The sequence below is a fragment of the Lichenostomus cassidix genome, chromosome 1 (genome assembly GCF_008360975.1).
Source record: "Lichenostomus cassidix isolate B80296 chromosome 1, HeHo_3.0, whole genome shotgun sequence".
In the NCBI taxonomy this organism is placed as follows: Eukaryota; Metazoa; Chordata; class Aves; order Passeriformes; family Meliphagidae; genus Lichenostomus; species Lichenostomus cassidix.
The window spans coordinates 16,615,542-16,631,155 of NC_139479.1; the positions used below are offsets into that span (position 1 = coordinate 16,615,542).

Genomic DNA, 15,614 nt, shown 5'->3' on the forward strand with positions numbered 1-15,614 from the left:
AGTATTAAAAACAGATTTAACTAAACAAAATTTTAAGCTCTTCTTGCAAAGAGATAACTCATTGCCACAATATTAATGAATTAGCTGCTTACCCGAAGGTGGCATAAATGTTTGAAATTTCAGTTCATTATGCATTAGTTAGCCTTGCTGATGTCAGTGGAGCTGATTATTCAGCTACTCGAGTAATTTAAATAGTCATGTAAATTTTATTTAAGCCTCTTTTTAGACAGTACTAGGTTTTACAAGAAATACATACCCCAGCCCTGCGCAGAGCAGAGTAGGGTGTCCTACAATAGCTGACTGAGATAAAAGAAGAAACTAGAGTGTGTGTATTGCTAACTTGTGCTAATAAATTAAATGAAAACAGAGGTGTCTGGCCAGACAGCGTGTCTGTTCACTGCTGGTGCAGGCAGTCAGCAACATAATCTCAACATACGTCTGAGATTTGAGCTCCAACATAAAGCATTTAAATTGTTCTCAAACAGTAGGCAGGAAAAATCATAAGAAAGCTATATAAGGAGCAGGGCTGAGGTGGTGTTGAAGGAAGAACCAATTCTTATCCTGAATTGAGGAAAGAGACAAGAACTATAGGGAATGTGATGGGCACAGTAATACAGATGGTGAAAAGAGTTTCCCAGAAATTCATTATCTGAGTTGCTCTGCTGTCCTATCAGCTGGTTTCTCTTGCTTTGCCTTTGCTTTCACCAACAGCTTTGAGCCAGATTTAAAGTCCTCTGCAGTTAACCAAAGGGTCCTAAGGGAGAGACTAGGTACCTTTTGTCTTCTGCCTGCATCTAACTTGCTCTTGTATAAATGAGTTTGATTCAGTGCCTGAGGGTCAGTTCAGTCTTCCTGCTAAAAAGCCCCTTAAAGCCAGAGGTGGGTGACCTTTTCTGATGAATGGTTTCCTTTGAGAAAGATACAGGCTTGGTCTTTCCACATGCATTTGTAATTCAGAGCTGAACTCAGTAAGTAATAGTGATGAACTCTAACATACAGAAAATGCTACTGAGGTGTTTCCCTCCAACATTTCCAAACCAAACAGCCATCGTTTTCTAATGCTGGATTGCTCAGAGTCCCTTAAGGGCAGGTTGTGGGCATTTGGCATCAGCCCTCCCACAGGAACAGAGCAGCTCATCCCTGAACTGTGCTGCAGACAGGCTGTGTGAGGATCCCACTCACCAGGCTTTCAGGCATGAGGGCATCAATTGCTCCTTCATTCTCCCTTGATTCTGGGTCTGTGCTCCAAATGATCCCATAAATGAGAGATGAGTATGGCCAGACACTCCCTCCAGTTAACTGCAGGTTGATAGAAAGTTATTTTCATGCAGTCCTGAGCCTACAGTGGTTATTTTTGGTTTGATCCCTTACACGGAAGCTGTGCATCCGAGGCTAAGGCAGATCCATTTCTTATCTAACACACTTTCAGCTCCTGCAAGGAGATGGATATTAGTATCAGAAGTGAAACAGAAACATTAAATGAGGTCAAGGTGACCACACATAAGCATTAGACAACACAATAATTTAAAATGATTAATGGAATGGTTAAAGTATTTTAACTGTAAAGTACAGCACAGACTCAGGGTGACCCTTGTAGTGTGGGGTCTGCAAAACTGTGAACATCTCTGCCAGCTGGGTGCAGAGGAGGTGTAAGGGGGAGCAGCAGGTACACTGACAAAGCAGCTTTTTCACTCCCATTTCAAAAATGTGAAATTCCTGCTGTCCTTGTACTGTCCAGTGTGGGGTGGGGGTGGGGGGGGATGAGGAAGCAAAAAGAAAGAGAAATAGATTGCTTTCACAAAACAAGTGGGAAAAGAAAAAGCTAAAAAAATTATAGAGTTACATATATTTTTTTAAAACCTAATGATGGTTAACAGACAACAACTGGAAAGACTAAGTTAAAATAATTTTCTTTCTTATGTACATTTGTGGTGAATAGTTAAGAAGAAATTCTTCAGCCTAATGGTAGGTAGAGAAGTGTGACTTATATTTAAGAGAGCACTTGCTTGGACATCAGAGGTAGGAAACCAGGACAGTTTTATGTTAACAACCATAGAGTCTGATTCTGCAAACACTAAGACATGTGAGAGTGGAAATATTCTCCTGAGCACAGTATATATGAGTACAGCAATATAGATTCAACAAGCATAATTATCGGATCCTTTGTCCCATCTGATATAATTTTAAATTATCAATCTCTGTTTTTAAATTTCTGTTTTAAACTGCAGATATACAGACAAAATACATACTTAACTTGCAGCAGAAATGCTGGTTGTGTTTCGCTGCAATCAAAACAGATTTTATCCTATTATATCTGTAGCTTCATGGGTTTTCTTTTAAAAAAATCAAAATCTTGTTTGTTGTTAGAGATAGTTTTTTACTTCGTTTTTTAAAATCCATTCAGAAAGCCCTATGACACATAAGATAGAACACATGAAAGAAAGTCAGTTTTTTCTTTTCCTTTGCCTCCCTCTTTTTTTTTTTTTCAGACAAGTAACTTTAAATATGTGTGCGGTGTAAGAACGTGTGCTGAAGTTTCATGTTTCAGGTAATCTTCTTTAAAATAATGGGAGTCTAGATTGCATCAGTTAGTTTAAAAACTGCTATGCTATTGGTAGGAAGAAAATGGGATTTGAGCCAAAATTTGCCTGTGTTACTGCCAAAGTCTGTATCAGATTTAAGACACATGCTTCTGCAAGCTTCCATGAAGGTTGTGAAAAAAGTTTTAATACAGAGTTGGATTACAGCTCTCGGCTCAAAACACTGGCCATTGCACTACCATCTTAAAAGCCTGCTGTAACACGGAGCACAGAATCGAGCAGATTTCTTACACTTTCTGGACCACAGATGGATTTTGAATGTCTCTTTGTGTCTTGGTGGAAGATATAGTAACTTCATTAGTTGGAATGCATACCTGATCACTTGTGAGTGTGTATGTGTATACATACAGATATATATCTATTTAAAACCTTATCATGATTTTATTTCAAGTGTATCTAAGATCTGCTCTAAGAAATTACATTCTCTAGAAGAACTTACAATTGTTTTGAGAGACAGATATTTACTCTCAGATGTTGGAATCCTTTGTGAGTTTATAAGAGAATTTCTGGAAGCTTTTCTGTATTGGTGGTGGAGAAATGCCTTTTGAAACAGACACCTCCAGCTGTACAACAACTGCGTAGTAACCTGTGGATTTTAAACATCAGAATGTACAAACCGTGGGCAACTGTGAATATTTTCATAGTTTCTTTTCTACATCTGATGCAAGGATCTGACTATGAGAATGGATCTGTAAAGGTAAGTGAACTTTATTTACTGTGATTCTTAATAATACAAATTGCCAGAATTACTTACATTTAATGTGCAAGGTAGTGGGTTTCTTGCTGATTTGGTAATGGGTTGTTGTTTTTTCTTTGGTGATGGTTTAGTTGCAGAGATGTTTAGCAGCCACAGAGGAAAATGAATCTGCAAGGAATTTAAATCCATATTCTCTGTTTAACATTTTATTACTTTTTCTACTAGTTATTAAGTACCTGTTTTATACTTTGTTCTGGAGTTAAAATTCTAGTTTCAATCATGAAAAATAAAAGAAAAATCTGAAAAAACTGTGTGAGTCAGAGCATTTTGAATATTTGTTAGATATACTTTTTTTTAATTTCGGGTGTTTATAATTGCGGGAATTAGTATGCTGGCATTGAAATTTTCCCTGTAAAACACGTGTTCATCAGTGTTTCACTTGTTTGCCAGAAATCAAAGATTTTTTCTTTTGCTTCATTAGAAGAAGTTATATAGGTTTTTAAAATAAACAGCAAATTGTAATAATAGAGCACATTGCCTGGAAATTTTTTTTTTCTGAATATAATACATGAAACAAAATTTAAGTTGAAGCCTCATCGAGGGAGTAGGATTTTTGAGATCTGACTTTGAGACAACCTGAGAATATCCAGGGCAATCATTTAGAAAAAGCAGAACAAAAACTGGAACAAGTATCTACATGTGCAGTCTGTCCAAAAATGATTAATTCAGTGTGTGGTCCAGAACAAATTATTTGTTTTTCACTAGCACAGCAAAACAAGCTAATATTTTTGTTTTCACTTCAGAAAACCTCCTGCTTGCAAGCCATGACCACACACCAGTCTGTGAGCCTGCTGCATGCTGACCTGTGCTTTAGAAAAGAAATGCTAAGTTGTGTGCCTAATTGCAGACTGCTGTTGCCAGCCCAATCAGTCAGCAGTGGTGAGCAATGTGTGCCCCAGGATGACTGATGCCTGCTGACTGCTCACAAGCTTTTCATTTACAACCTCAGCAATCAATTCTTTGAAGACATTAGGACAGAGTAATCAGCCTTGTTTCATACATCAACTTCGTGCACTGCATGACAAATCACTGGTTTTGTACTTGTAGGAATCACTTTATTTAAGCCAGAACATGCTTTTTAATACAGAATAGTAACCATTTCATAATTGGCAGGGGTGGTAATACTGTCCTCATGTGGGACCCAAGTTTATTCAGCACAATAGTAATACCACTAGAAGGTCCTTTAATTATAAACTTTGAATCCATATCCACTTTGCCTAGAGGAAATGCAAGACTTCTTCTTGCTAGCTTAAACTGGCTTACAGTCTATTCACTGTGATAGGATTGTCCATCCAACATATGTACAAATGTGATTATTTTCACTGAAATTTGGCTACTGCTGTCAAGCAGCCAGCTTAGCCACAGGCTACTGTTCTTGAAACAATTCACTGATAGTTTCCAAGACTATCCTAAAGGAATCTTATAGATCACACTCAAAAAGGGCTGCATTTCACTAGCATTGGCTGCTGATTGCCAAAGGGAAAAGATTGGCTTTCTGCTTGTTGAGGTTTTTTGATCTAGACAGAGATTTTTGGCTAAACTGTTTGTTTTCCTATTAATGTTTTACATAGGATATTAGGTTTCTGGGTTGCTTTCTAATCTATGAACTCTGGGCTTCTGTGTGTGTACATATGTGGAACTACACCACAAAAAGTCCTTCATGTTGGATGGTACTCAGGGTTATGACTATTTTTACTATTTGTGCCTGAAATTGAATTTGCAGTATGCAGAAATGATGTATTGCATTCACCTACCCTACCTCATTTTTGTAAATTTCTTTAAAATCAACATTCGCATTCCCTAGATAAAACCCACAAGGTCAGGATGCAGGTAACACACAACTAATGGGGCCTAGGAAGGCTTAAGCACCAGCAACCTGCTCTGCCCCCCATATATGAATTTAAGTTAGGTGAGCTCTGCCCAGGACACCTGAAATTTTAAACCTGTTCATGCTTTAAACCATCAGGTGGTGTCAGTGTGGTATCATACAACTGAGTTTTGGGGGGCTAAAGATTTAAATACTCTCTTATTCCCCTCCAAGCATCCTGATTAAAGGTAAGAATGTTAAAAAGCTTATGTAGAAACTGCTGTAATCCTGCAAGTATCTCCATGGCACTTGGCTTTTCCTCACCCTTCAAAAACACCATCTTCTTCTAGGCACAGGAATCCCTTTTCCCCACCATGTACATGTATTCCTTGCCTGTCAGGCCTAACTCCTTCCTCTCTCCATTCCTGACCTTTCCTACCCCCAGCATTTGACCTGTGTTCCCTCACCTCCAGGACTCAGGGACTCAGTTTTCCCACTGGTCTCTTGTTTGTGCTATCCATGTCCCACCCTCCTTCCTGCTTTTTTTCATTCTGGATAGGGATGTCCCTCTCCTCTCTCAGACCCTCAGGAGCTCTGTCCAAGTTTCTCAGAGTCAGCCCTAATGGACCCTTTTGCTTTCCAGTCATTCCTGACCATGGTTCCTCCTTCCCTTCTCCATCCATAGCTTCTTGCTTTGTCCCTGTGGTCTTAACTTCCCCACCTTTCCTTTTCCTGACCCATTTCCAGTTCTGGTCTCCAAAGATGATCTTAGCCTCCTCAGCCAGGTCTTGCCCTCTTCCACCAGCTATCTCCTTGCCCTCCCACAGGCAAATCCAGCATCTCCCCATTCCTGGATGCCAGACCCCTGTGGCCTGAGGGGGAAGAAGGGCAGGTCCTGTGCTCTCAGCCCCATGGGCTGGACTTGCACCCATGGGTGACCAGCACCCATGTCCTGCTCCACTCCTGGATGGACTGGAGTCAGCACAGGACCTGTTTGCTGCAAAGCCCTGGGACGTCTCTGCTGCTGCTGCTCTGGGAGGCTTTGTGGATTTCTTTCAAAGATAGCAGTAGACACATCTGGGCCAAGAAAGGTTCCTCAGGTGTCAAAACTTCACATCTGTGATTCACTGTAGGGAAACAGAATTTTTTTTTTCACGGACAAAGGAAGATCTTCATCCTCCACTGTGGTCAAACCATTTTGACAGAGAAAGCAAAAAACCAAAATCATTGAAATAACTTTGAGGCACCAGGTATGGAAAGTTTTGGTCTGAACATCAAATGTCTGGCAGTCTGAGGCACAGCTGGAATACAGGCTCATGTGGGAAGCAGTGGGCAGCCTCAGACAGGGGCAGAACAGCCACAGAGGTGTCCAACAAGGCTCAGCTCCAGAGCTGAATGGATGACAAGGCTGGCCATTCCACATCAGTGGCTTGGTTCAGGATGCCAACCCGACATATGAAGTCCTCATGGAAGAGTTAGATTTCCACATGGGTTTTCTGAAGACTGAGAATTATTTTTCTAAGTTTTTTTTCATCAGGAAATGCTTTAAAAAATCCTTATTGAAGCTTTTGTCCCAACAGTCTCTTACATTTTGGAACCTCTCAGCTAGAGAACCGCAAATCTCACTGTCTCTCTTTCTGCCTCTCCCCCTCAAATTTTTCCTCTCCTAGAGCAGCAACAGACATAAACTACTTTTTCCAGAATTTTAAAATTAGATACGAAGAGCTATGTCCTATATTCATCAGAGCTGCGACAAATTTTTTGCCAAGAAAAGCCAACGATCCATCAGAGCTGCTTCTGCCTTCCAACACTAAAACTGCCTCTCTAACGAGCCTGCAAGTCTTGATCTCTGAGAATTTAAGTCTCATTGCTCCCGGCTCTCTTCTGCCACTTCACATTATTAATAAAGTGTTGGGGGACAGGCAAGAGGAAAGGACAGCTGGTCTCTCCCAGGTTAAACAGACTCACAGCCTTTTCTTTTTGCAGAGGTGTTCTCCCCATGTGGAACCCTCCTTTGGTTTTGTTAAAGAGGTAGTGGATAGGTCTGATGAGTGACCCTGAACTATAAAGCTGCCTTCTGATCAAAAGACCAAGAATTAGATGTACTTAGCTGGGAAGTAAACATGGCTGCTCCCTGTTACATTCACTCCTTTTCCACAGCTAAATCTGTTTTTACTTCTGCACTAAGCCTTGATAAAGCCTCGAGTGGTCGTTCTTGCTCAAACACATCTTCCTAATCTCCTGCTGTCACTGGGAACTGGACAGAGGGCAAAACCACTTTCCAAACACAGCTGGAACACAGTCCTTGTCCACCTGTGAGAGTGAAGCAGCACTTCCCCATCATCCTGAGGCCCTGGACCACCTAAGTGGAGAATTCTTTGCCCTTGGGGAAGCATGGAAATTCTGGAGAGCCATCACACCATGGGTGGAAGGAATCAGGAAGCTGTTTACATCTCCTTTCCAAGAGCCAGCTGCAGTCTGTCTGTCTGTACAGCTGAAACAGAGCTCCGTGAGGAAACCTGAGCAGCAGAGCTGGCTGTAAGCTTTTGTCTCTGTAATTATAACTGACACTGGTTTTCAGAGAGATCTACACAAGTAATTAACCAGCTCTCTAAACCCTGCTTGCAAATGTTGCTCAGTTTCTAGAAAAGTTAGATTCTAACAAATCTTCTATCTCATGGGATGTCTTCCTCAAAGGCAACTCCTGAAAAACTGCTTAACTGCTAGAAAAAGCAACTTGAAATGTCATTGGAAACAATTTCTCTGTTTAAATTAGGCTTTTCATCCTCAAATCCAGCTTCCTTTCAAAGTCAGGAAACTCTTCTAAGCAAATATTATGAAATTGTGGTTTTCAGAAGTATTTTATTCTCCCAGTTTTGTCACTGCTGCTTTTGATTCTCTGTGATTACCATCTCTGATAGGCATGATGAGCCAAAAATGTGTGAAAATATACTTACTGCATTCCTGCAGAAATGATTGTGTTTTTCCTACAGAAGTGAGAAGCTATTAGGGAAGACATGAGGAAAGCCAATTTGTTCTGAATTACCTGCTACTCTCTTGACAAGGTACACTGAAGGAAAGCAGAACAATCCTGTATTGTTATCATGCCACACAGCATCTGTCCTTGGCTCTTATCAGTTTGGAAAGGGAATTACTAACTCTCTGCTACTTTATCAAGAACAGTTCTCACTCATGAGAAATAGCACAAAAATCCCTCCCAGCTGCAGATCCGATCCAGTCCATCTCAGCTAGGATTGTAATGTCTGAGGATGGAACACAGCTTGGAGAAGTACTCCAGGCTGTGTACATTAATCAGATGCAGCGTTTGAGAAATCCAATAATCAGTTCTTTGAAATAAGGACAGCACTAATTAAACTTTGCCATCAGTTGTAGCTCACATCTGAAAGTCTGTGAAAGCAAGGGGAGCCAAAAAGGCAGGTTTGGAAGGCAGTGGGCCATCTTTTTGTTAATTAGTGGTCTGGAGGCAAACAAAACAAGCCATCAGCTCAGGCTCAGCAAGTGTGGCTTTTTTCTGTTTTCTGCAGCCTGCTAGTGCTTTCTTCCCACAGGCATTTGTGTTGTTTCTAACCACTGGTGTGGTGGTATCAGTGTAGGCTCCCACAGGAGGCAAACAGAGAAAAAGTCTGCCTGAAAACAAACTGATGCAAACTCTGGCTTGTGAGACTTCTGCCATGGCGTCTGCAGATTTTTTTCTGATCAACACTATCTGTATTCCAGACTAAGTTACTTGTGTCTTATCTCCTGTGGACAGCATATTGGTGTTTGGGAAAAATAAATACGGTATGGATGTTGTAGGTGATAACTCATTTATTTTTATTCCCACTTAAAAAACTTGTACAATATTTTTTATAGTTATCACACAGTGGGATCTGCGTTTCTCTTAGGCCTTTCTCTCAGGGCAAGTAAGTCTAGTTACTAAACTGGCCTTTGCCCTTTCTTGGACTTGGCTTTGAGATGCAGTCCCAGAATGACCATGTTGCTGAGAGGGAAAAACAACCTGAGATATGCTGCTGCAGGGAGGTAAATCTGATATGGTAACTTTCCTACAGAAATCCTTATTCCTGAGAAATTTCTTATTTCTCTCACTATGAGCTATTCCCTTATCTACTTCTCCACCTGCTTCCTACCTCCCCAACATGTTTTGCAAATCTTCACACATCTTGTTGGGATTTGAGGAATGGAAACAAAACACTGAGTGCTCCCACTACAGCTGCACAGACCCCATTTGCCCATGGGAAGACCAAGCAGAATTTTTTTTTAACATCCTTGCGAAAGAACAACATATGGGCTTCTGTATCAATGAACAGAAGAACAATTGCAGAGGCTATTTTAGTTTTCTTGCATTAAGAAAAATTCAGCTTCCTTCCTTTATGAAGGGCAGCTGCGTATTTTTTATATTTTTCCCCCAAACGTGATTTAACGTGTGTGACCACTCAGCTGGTGGTAGGACGCCATCTAGGGTTGTTCTGCTTCCTTAGAGTCATCCTGAGCACAAACGTGGGATTTGGCAATCCAATGTGGGCACCACATGAATGGGTATGGAAAGGAGTGACCTCCTTCCTCACTCTCAGGATGTCAGGATGGGTTTGCCTGAGCCGTGCTTTCATGGGAAGCACGCTGTGTTGGTTTTGAGAATTCATGGTCACCGACTGCAGTGTGGTCACTGTTTGAGTGCAGCTGGGGAGGGAATTCTATTTGAGTCATGTGGAATTGCGAAAAAGTTGCATCATGTTACAATATCATATGTCACTTTGCACATAGAGAATGTGCCACACGGACAGGCAAAACTTTTCACTTTAATTAGCAGCGTGACTCAGAAACCATGTTAGGATACTTTTCTGAATTGCTAGGGAAATATTACTCAAGAAAAACTACAATTCCAGGAAAATGTGTGCATGTGATTGGGGTAACATAAGTTCATTTAGTGTTGGCAATGGCTTTGCTTTGTGAAGTGACATTTTGAAACCCAGCTGTCCAATTGGCTAGTCACACTTCCAAAACATTTATTAAACTGTCTTGGGGCAAACCCAAAAACCAATGAAAGCACTAACTGAAGGACCCTTCATCACGTTAAAAAACATTTTCAAGTATTTAAAGAATACATAGTCATCTGATTTCAGCCAGGTCTCTCTTACTGAGCCGTTCCAAGCTCACTCTCCAAACCCCTGTGACTCCCAAAGAACAGGCAAACATCAAAAGACAGTGACTACAGCCTGGACACGCTCTTTATAAACACATTTATTATGCTATTTTTGATGTGTGCACCCTGTCATAGTGTTAGGCCAGCACCTAACCTTGTGTACAGTGGAGTGATAATGTTCTAGCTGTGCTCTGTATCAAGCAGCACATCTGCCTCAACACATTGCAGCAACGCATGACCATATGAACAAGCATAGTATAAGTTCAGGAAATGTACTGTAATGCTCTCAAGGCTATCAGGAGAATTTAGGATATATCAGGGAGCTATCACATTGGACATTTATGACAAATCACCTGTGTTTTTTCATTTACCAAGTGAGTATACTTTGCATGATCACTAAAGGTGAACCCTCAGTGTAGATGGCTAGGCTTGAACAGGGAGAAAATCCATACCTTAGCAGACAAACTCTTTTCTTTTATCTACCACTCCAGATTTTCCATAACTGCCAACAAACGGTGGATGTTGTTATATTCAGAATCACAATTGGAGGATGTTTTCCATGAGAGAAAAAAACCTGGCTGTGGGAAGAAACCTCTGTTTAAAGAGAGTTGTAGCTGATACTCAAAATGTTTGCTGGTTGGAAAAAAAGTGCCTCATTTTGGTGTAAAGACCTAACTGGCCAGAAGTATATAGCTGTGAGAGGTATTTTGATAAAATATAATCAGTCTCTGCTTTGGATATGAAAAATTATATGAAATATTCTGGGATTCATGCTTCTGTAAAACCATGTCCGATCCTGATGTTTTCAGTTATTTGCTTTAAATATTTTGGTTTATTCAAGAGAGAATACAGCAACCAAAATGTCTCATCTCTGAGGATTTTTATAATGTAAGCACGCTACTAAAGTGCAAGAAGTCTGATTTGTTTGCTGTAGCATCACAAAAGATCTATTCTAGTTCAAAAGGCCATTAAAAATATAAAACAGCTGTTGTCTTGAAGCCACAGCGTAGTTAGTATGATTTACTTGTTAAAACATATCATCTTCAGCTAAAGTAGAAGCTCTTTCATCACCACCTTGACCACCAAGTTTAGAAAATGGGTAATTAGGTCTTCTTCTTCAGTCGCAGTAAAACTGGAGCCCAGGAAGACAAACTCTCAAGAAAGGCTGTCTGAAAGAACATGAGGTGGAACAGTCTAGAGCTTCCTCCTCTGGTATTGTGTCTCAGTCAGACAATGACTGAGACACAATGACTGAGACACTCAGTCAGACTGACAAGGTTTTAGCAAAAGAGGCTCTCAAACATCACAAATGTATCAGTGAGAAATGTGACAGTCTCAGGTCAGCCTTCTGCCACCTCATACAACATCTGGACAGACTATTAGTTTGACCACTTTCTGTTCCTCCCAAGCCCACAAGTAACATACCTGTCAGTCCTTCTTTCTGTGCTCTGGCAACTCTACACTGCTTTCATACCCTGAGCTTTTTTCAGTGAAGAAGTTCTGTTCCTTTGCATATATTTTTTTTGCTATATACTTGGACAATATAGCTGTATGGTTTCAATACAGCTCTTACTGGAGAAATCACCCTTTTTAAAAACTGAGAGCCGGAAATTTGCTTCACTGGGCCTAAACTTGTCCCCATCATAAACAGAATGTCCCTCCAGGTTATTAATGCTATAACTGTGATGATCAAAGGAATTTTCAGTCTGGACAAGGCAGTGCACTGAGAGAGATGAAACATTTTTAGAAGAGATTTGAGTATTTGTTTACAACATTTGAAGGTGAAGTGAAGTTCTGCGTGCTCCTGAAATTTCATCCATGCTTCTGAGATGACAAAGACTGTAATAGCCACATAAAAATCCCACGACAAGCCCAACATGTTTCAGAGAAAAATTTTAGTAGGAAGTCAAAATGTCTAATTGTTTTGTCTCCCTGTGGTCATGTTCACGACAATTAAAACTAGCTTATTTGTGCACTAATAATGTACAATCATGCTTCCAGAGGGAATAGAGTCAGGGATGCGACTTCATACATCAGAAGTTCATAGCTGACAGAGAACCAAAATTATGATTTCACTGGAGCTGTTGAAAAGTAAATGCTCTTTCTCTTCTCAGAAATGAAATACAATGTGATGATAAAATTACTGCAAGCTAATGTATGTCAGACATGTGGCAGTTAGATGCCTCATGACAGATATTTATGGGGTAATGCAGTCGTTTGTTGATAGGGCAGTAAGTCAGTCCTCCAAGCCTCATGTTTTTAAGCTGCAGACGATTCTCTCACCATTTTTTTATCCATTATGCAACACCCCAAGGGTACAAGATGCTGTATTATAGATAATATTTGTTATGATAAAATTTGGCAATTGTTGAGCCCCTGCTTCCTCAAAATCATGGCCCATCACTCTGAGCAGAATCTTCTGTGTTTCCTTGGTGTTCCTTTTAGATGAATGCCTTCCTCTCTTTTCTCTTGTCTTTTGCCTTGGTTATATACACCTGGTTAGGTACTACCTCTTTATTTTGTGTTTGTACCTGACTCCCAACTCATAGGAGCCACAAAAATGATAAAAATGCTATTAATAATGATGAAAAGCCTCCAAAGAGCTTTTCTTACTGAAAAAGCTCCACACCAGCTTGTCATTCTCACCAGGAAAATGCACTTCTTTGTGTTGGCTTCACAATGTCAGGAGCTGCTTGATTTTCCTGCCAAGTGAGAACAAAAGTTTTCCACGGGAACTCCCTTCCAATTCCTTGGCCACATCAGCTCCCAGTCTGTGTGCTGTGAGCCACAGCATGGCTGGGCAGCTACACCATGGCCCTGAGGCAGGGAATGGAATGCTTTCCTCTGCCCAACACCTGCCAGGGCTGGCCTTCAGCCAGTCCCAGGTCCTTCTCACCCTCGTGCAGTTGAACTTCCTGCATGGTTATATTTGTGTACCTCAGAAAGTGCTTGTGCTTTGGATTAGGAGAGGGGATTTTACCTCATTTGACTATTCTCAAGTGAGTGGGATTCAGGTCCCCTCACTACAGCTAAGCTGGTGATATGCCAATTCATCCTTCAGTACCAGTGGAGAGAAGGAGGCAGTTTGGAGACACAGTTAATTCAACAGGCTTCAGAATGAGACAAATGTTCACCCAGTGGACCTATTTTTCTCCATTATCCATAAGAAGAGTCTCAGATAACAAGCTCATATTCAGTTGTGAGAATAGAATGATGGAATCAGATTTTTTTTTTTATTTTTGATAATTGTGAAGTTGCAGGGAGCTGTAAGCACTTTATCTCTGCAAGATGAGGCTGCAACTATAATCAGCTTATACACTGTGGTATAAACACCTTGGGGAATGCATCGTGGAAGAAAAGGAGGTTGTTTTCAGGTATAGCATATATAGAAGCAAAATTCCTTGGTATTTTCATGTGGTGATGAATCATCCACCTAGTATTTAAACTGGTTTGAGTCTAGTTCTGAGATTAGCCTTCAGGCAGCAGTGGAGCAGGAGGAATTCACCTTCTGGTTGCATCAAGTCTGTCTCCTACATGGCTTCTCTTGAACTGCATGCAGTTGCTTCAGCTGCATAAAGAAGACAACACTGGCAAAAAAGTTCAAAATATCCTCACATACTGCCAGTACTCTGTGTTCAAGTGCCCCCACTTTGAGACAAAGCTGCCATCCCACAGATTGGTTTGAAAGTTTTAGTCTCACCTTACCTTAAGCCTGTTTGGCCAAGTTTATGATACAATGGCATTAAGAGGATCATCACTGTGTTATGCAGCTACAATCTGCTTTCGCTGGCAAGATGAATCTGTTACCTTCTTTCTATTGCTTAGCTGCTCAGAGGATGGATCATAAAACAGTGCAAGGTTATCGGGAGGTTCCTTAATCATTTGTGCTGGCCCCAGACACAGAGGTAATGTTGAAATTTCCATTGATATTTTTGCAGCACTTGCCATGATAATATCTGTGACCCTAACTCAGGAAAACATTCCTTATCAGAAGAGTTCTTACATGTGTTTAGCTTTAAGCAGAAGTTTATGTTCTACTGCAGAGAAAGACTGTGAGGCTGGGGCACAAGGAAAGTAGTCACTTGTGTAAAGATTTCAGGATATATTTCCTGGGTTGGTGAGGGTGCTTCAGTACAGAGCAAAATGCTAGCAGGACTCTGCTCAGATTGAGTGAAATATGGATTTCAATCAATCTTTATTTCTGCCTTCCCATACACTCAAAATAGTATTCATCTTCATCAATGCAGATCATTCATGCGTCTATTTTCTTATATACAATTTCACATGTATTTATGCTATAGGTCCCCAAACAAATTTGGGACCTCAGCAGGCCTTTTTTTTTTTTTTTTTGATGTTTTGCTCCACATCTTTCCTCAGTTGTTCAAAATACCTCCAGGAGGTGTTGAAACACATTAATGCAAAGACCATCTGTGTCAGGCTGAAAAGAGCAGTACCTGCAAAAAAAAAAAGGAGTTCAACAAAGGTACATTCTGCTGGCTTTCTTGGACACCATTTGATGTATTTTTCCTAACTAGGAAATCTAGGAGCTTGTCAAAGATAGAGTAAAGGTGCAAACTGCAGAGCTGCAGCCCCTGTAGTCAATACTAACAGTCAACATTACTAGTCAAGAAGGAGCCCAGTCTGAACAGTGCAGGCTGTCTGTGGGATTGTGCATCTGTATGACATGGTGCATAAGCTAAACATTGGACTGACATAAATCAGTGGGGAAATGAACTCAGTGTCTGATTTCAGTCAGTGTCCAAGGCGGGAAAGGCCACTGAATGTATCACTGCTTTTTCTCTTGTTTCTTTCCAATGCTGACTACTTTTAGGGTTTTTCTGGCATCTAGGATTGCTAGGAAGATGACAGATAGCCCATTATGGTTTCTTTTGGAAGGACAAAAGTTGTAATTATCCAAAAATCACAATGCTAACCCACGTTATCATTTCCTGATGATGTTGTTCATAGCCAAAATAGAGGAAAACAGATATTCCTCTTTGAATTGAAGAATAATTTTGGAACATGTAAGAGGTCAGTGTTTTGAAAAACATGTGACTTCATTTAATTATGAATCTGGTTTTTATCTTGGGGTTTTTATCTGCTTTTTATCTTATGGGATACATTTTTAGATAAGATATTTAGAAAAATTACATTAAGAATGGCAGCAAGCTGAGGAGATAAGAATGAAGTACTCAAACCTTCTAGTTTGATATTTGTTATTGATAAATTCTACTCAAACATTTCTCACAGGCAATAGCTTTATGCCTTTGGTGGACTATGGGGTGTGCA

The 15,614-nt window shown here is 40.5% G+C and overlaps 1 protein-coding gene across 1 annotated transcript in view; it reads left to right on the forward strand.

The window, feature by feature from the left end:
• Positions 1 to 2,685: 2,685 nt before the first annotated feature.
• Positions 2,686 to 15,614, forward strand: part of VEGFD (vascular endothelial growth factor D) — a 30,910-nt gene continuing 17,981 nt past the window's right edge. Inside the window, exon 1 of the mRNA XM_085051613.1 lies at positions 2,686 to 3,297. Within this exon, the coding sequence (XP_084907739.1) occupies positions 3,208 to 3,297 (90 nt within the window). The 5' untranslated portion in view covers positions 2,686 to 3,207. The remainder of the gene's footprint in view (positions 3,298 to 15,614) is intronic.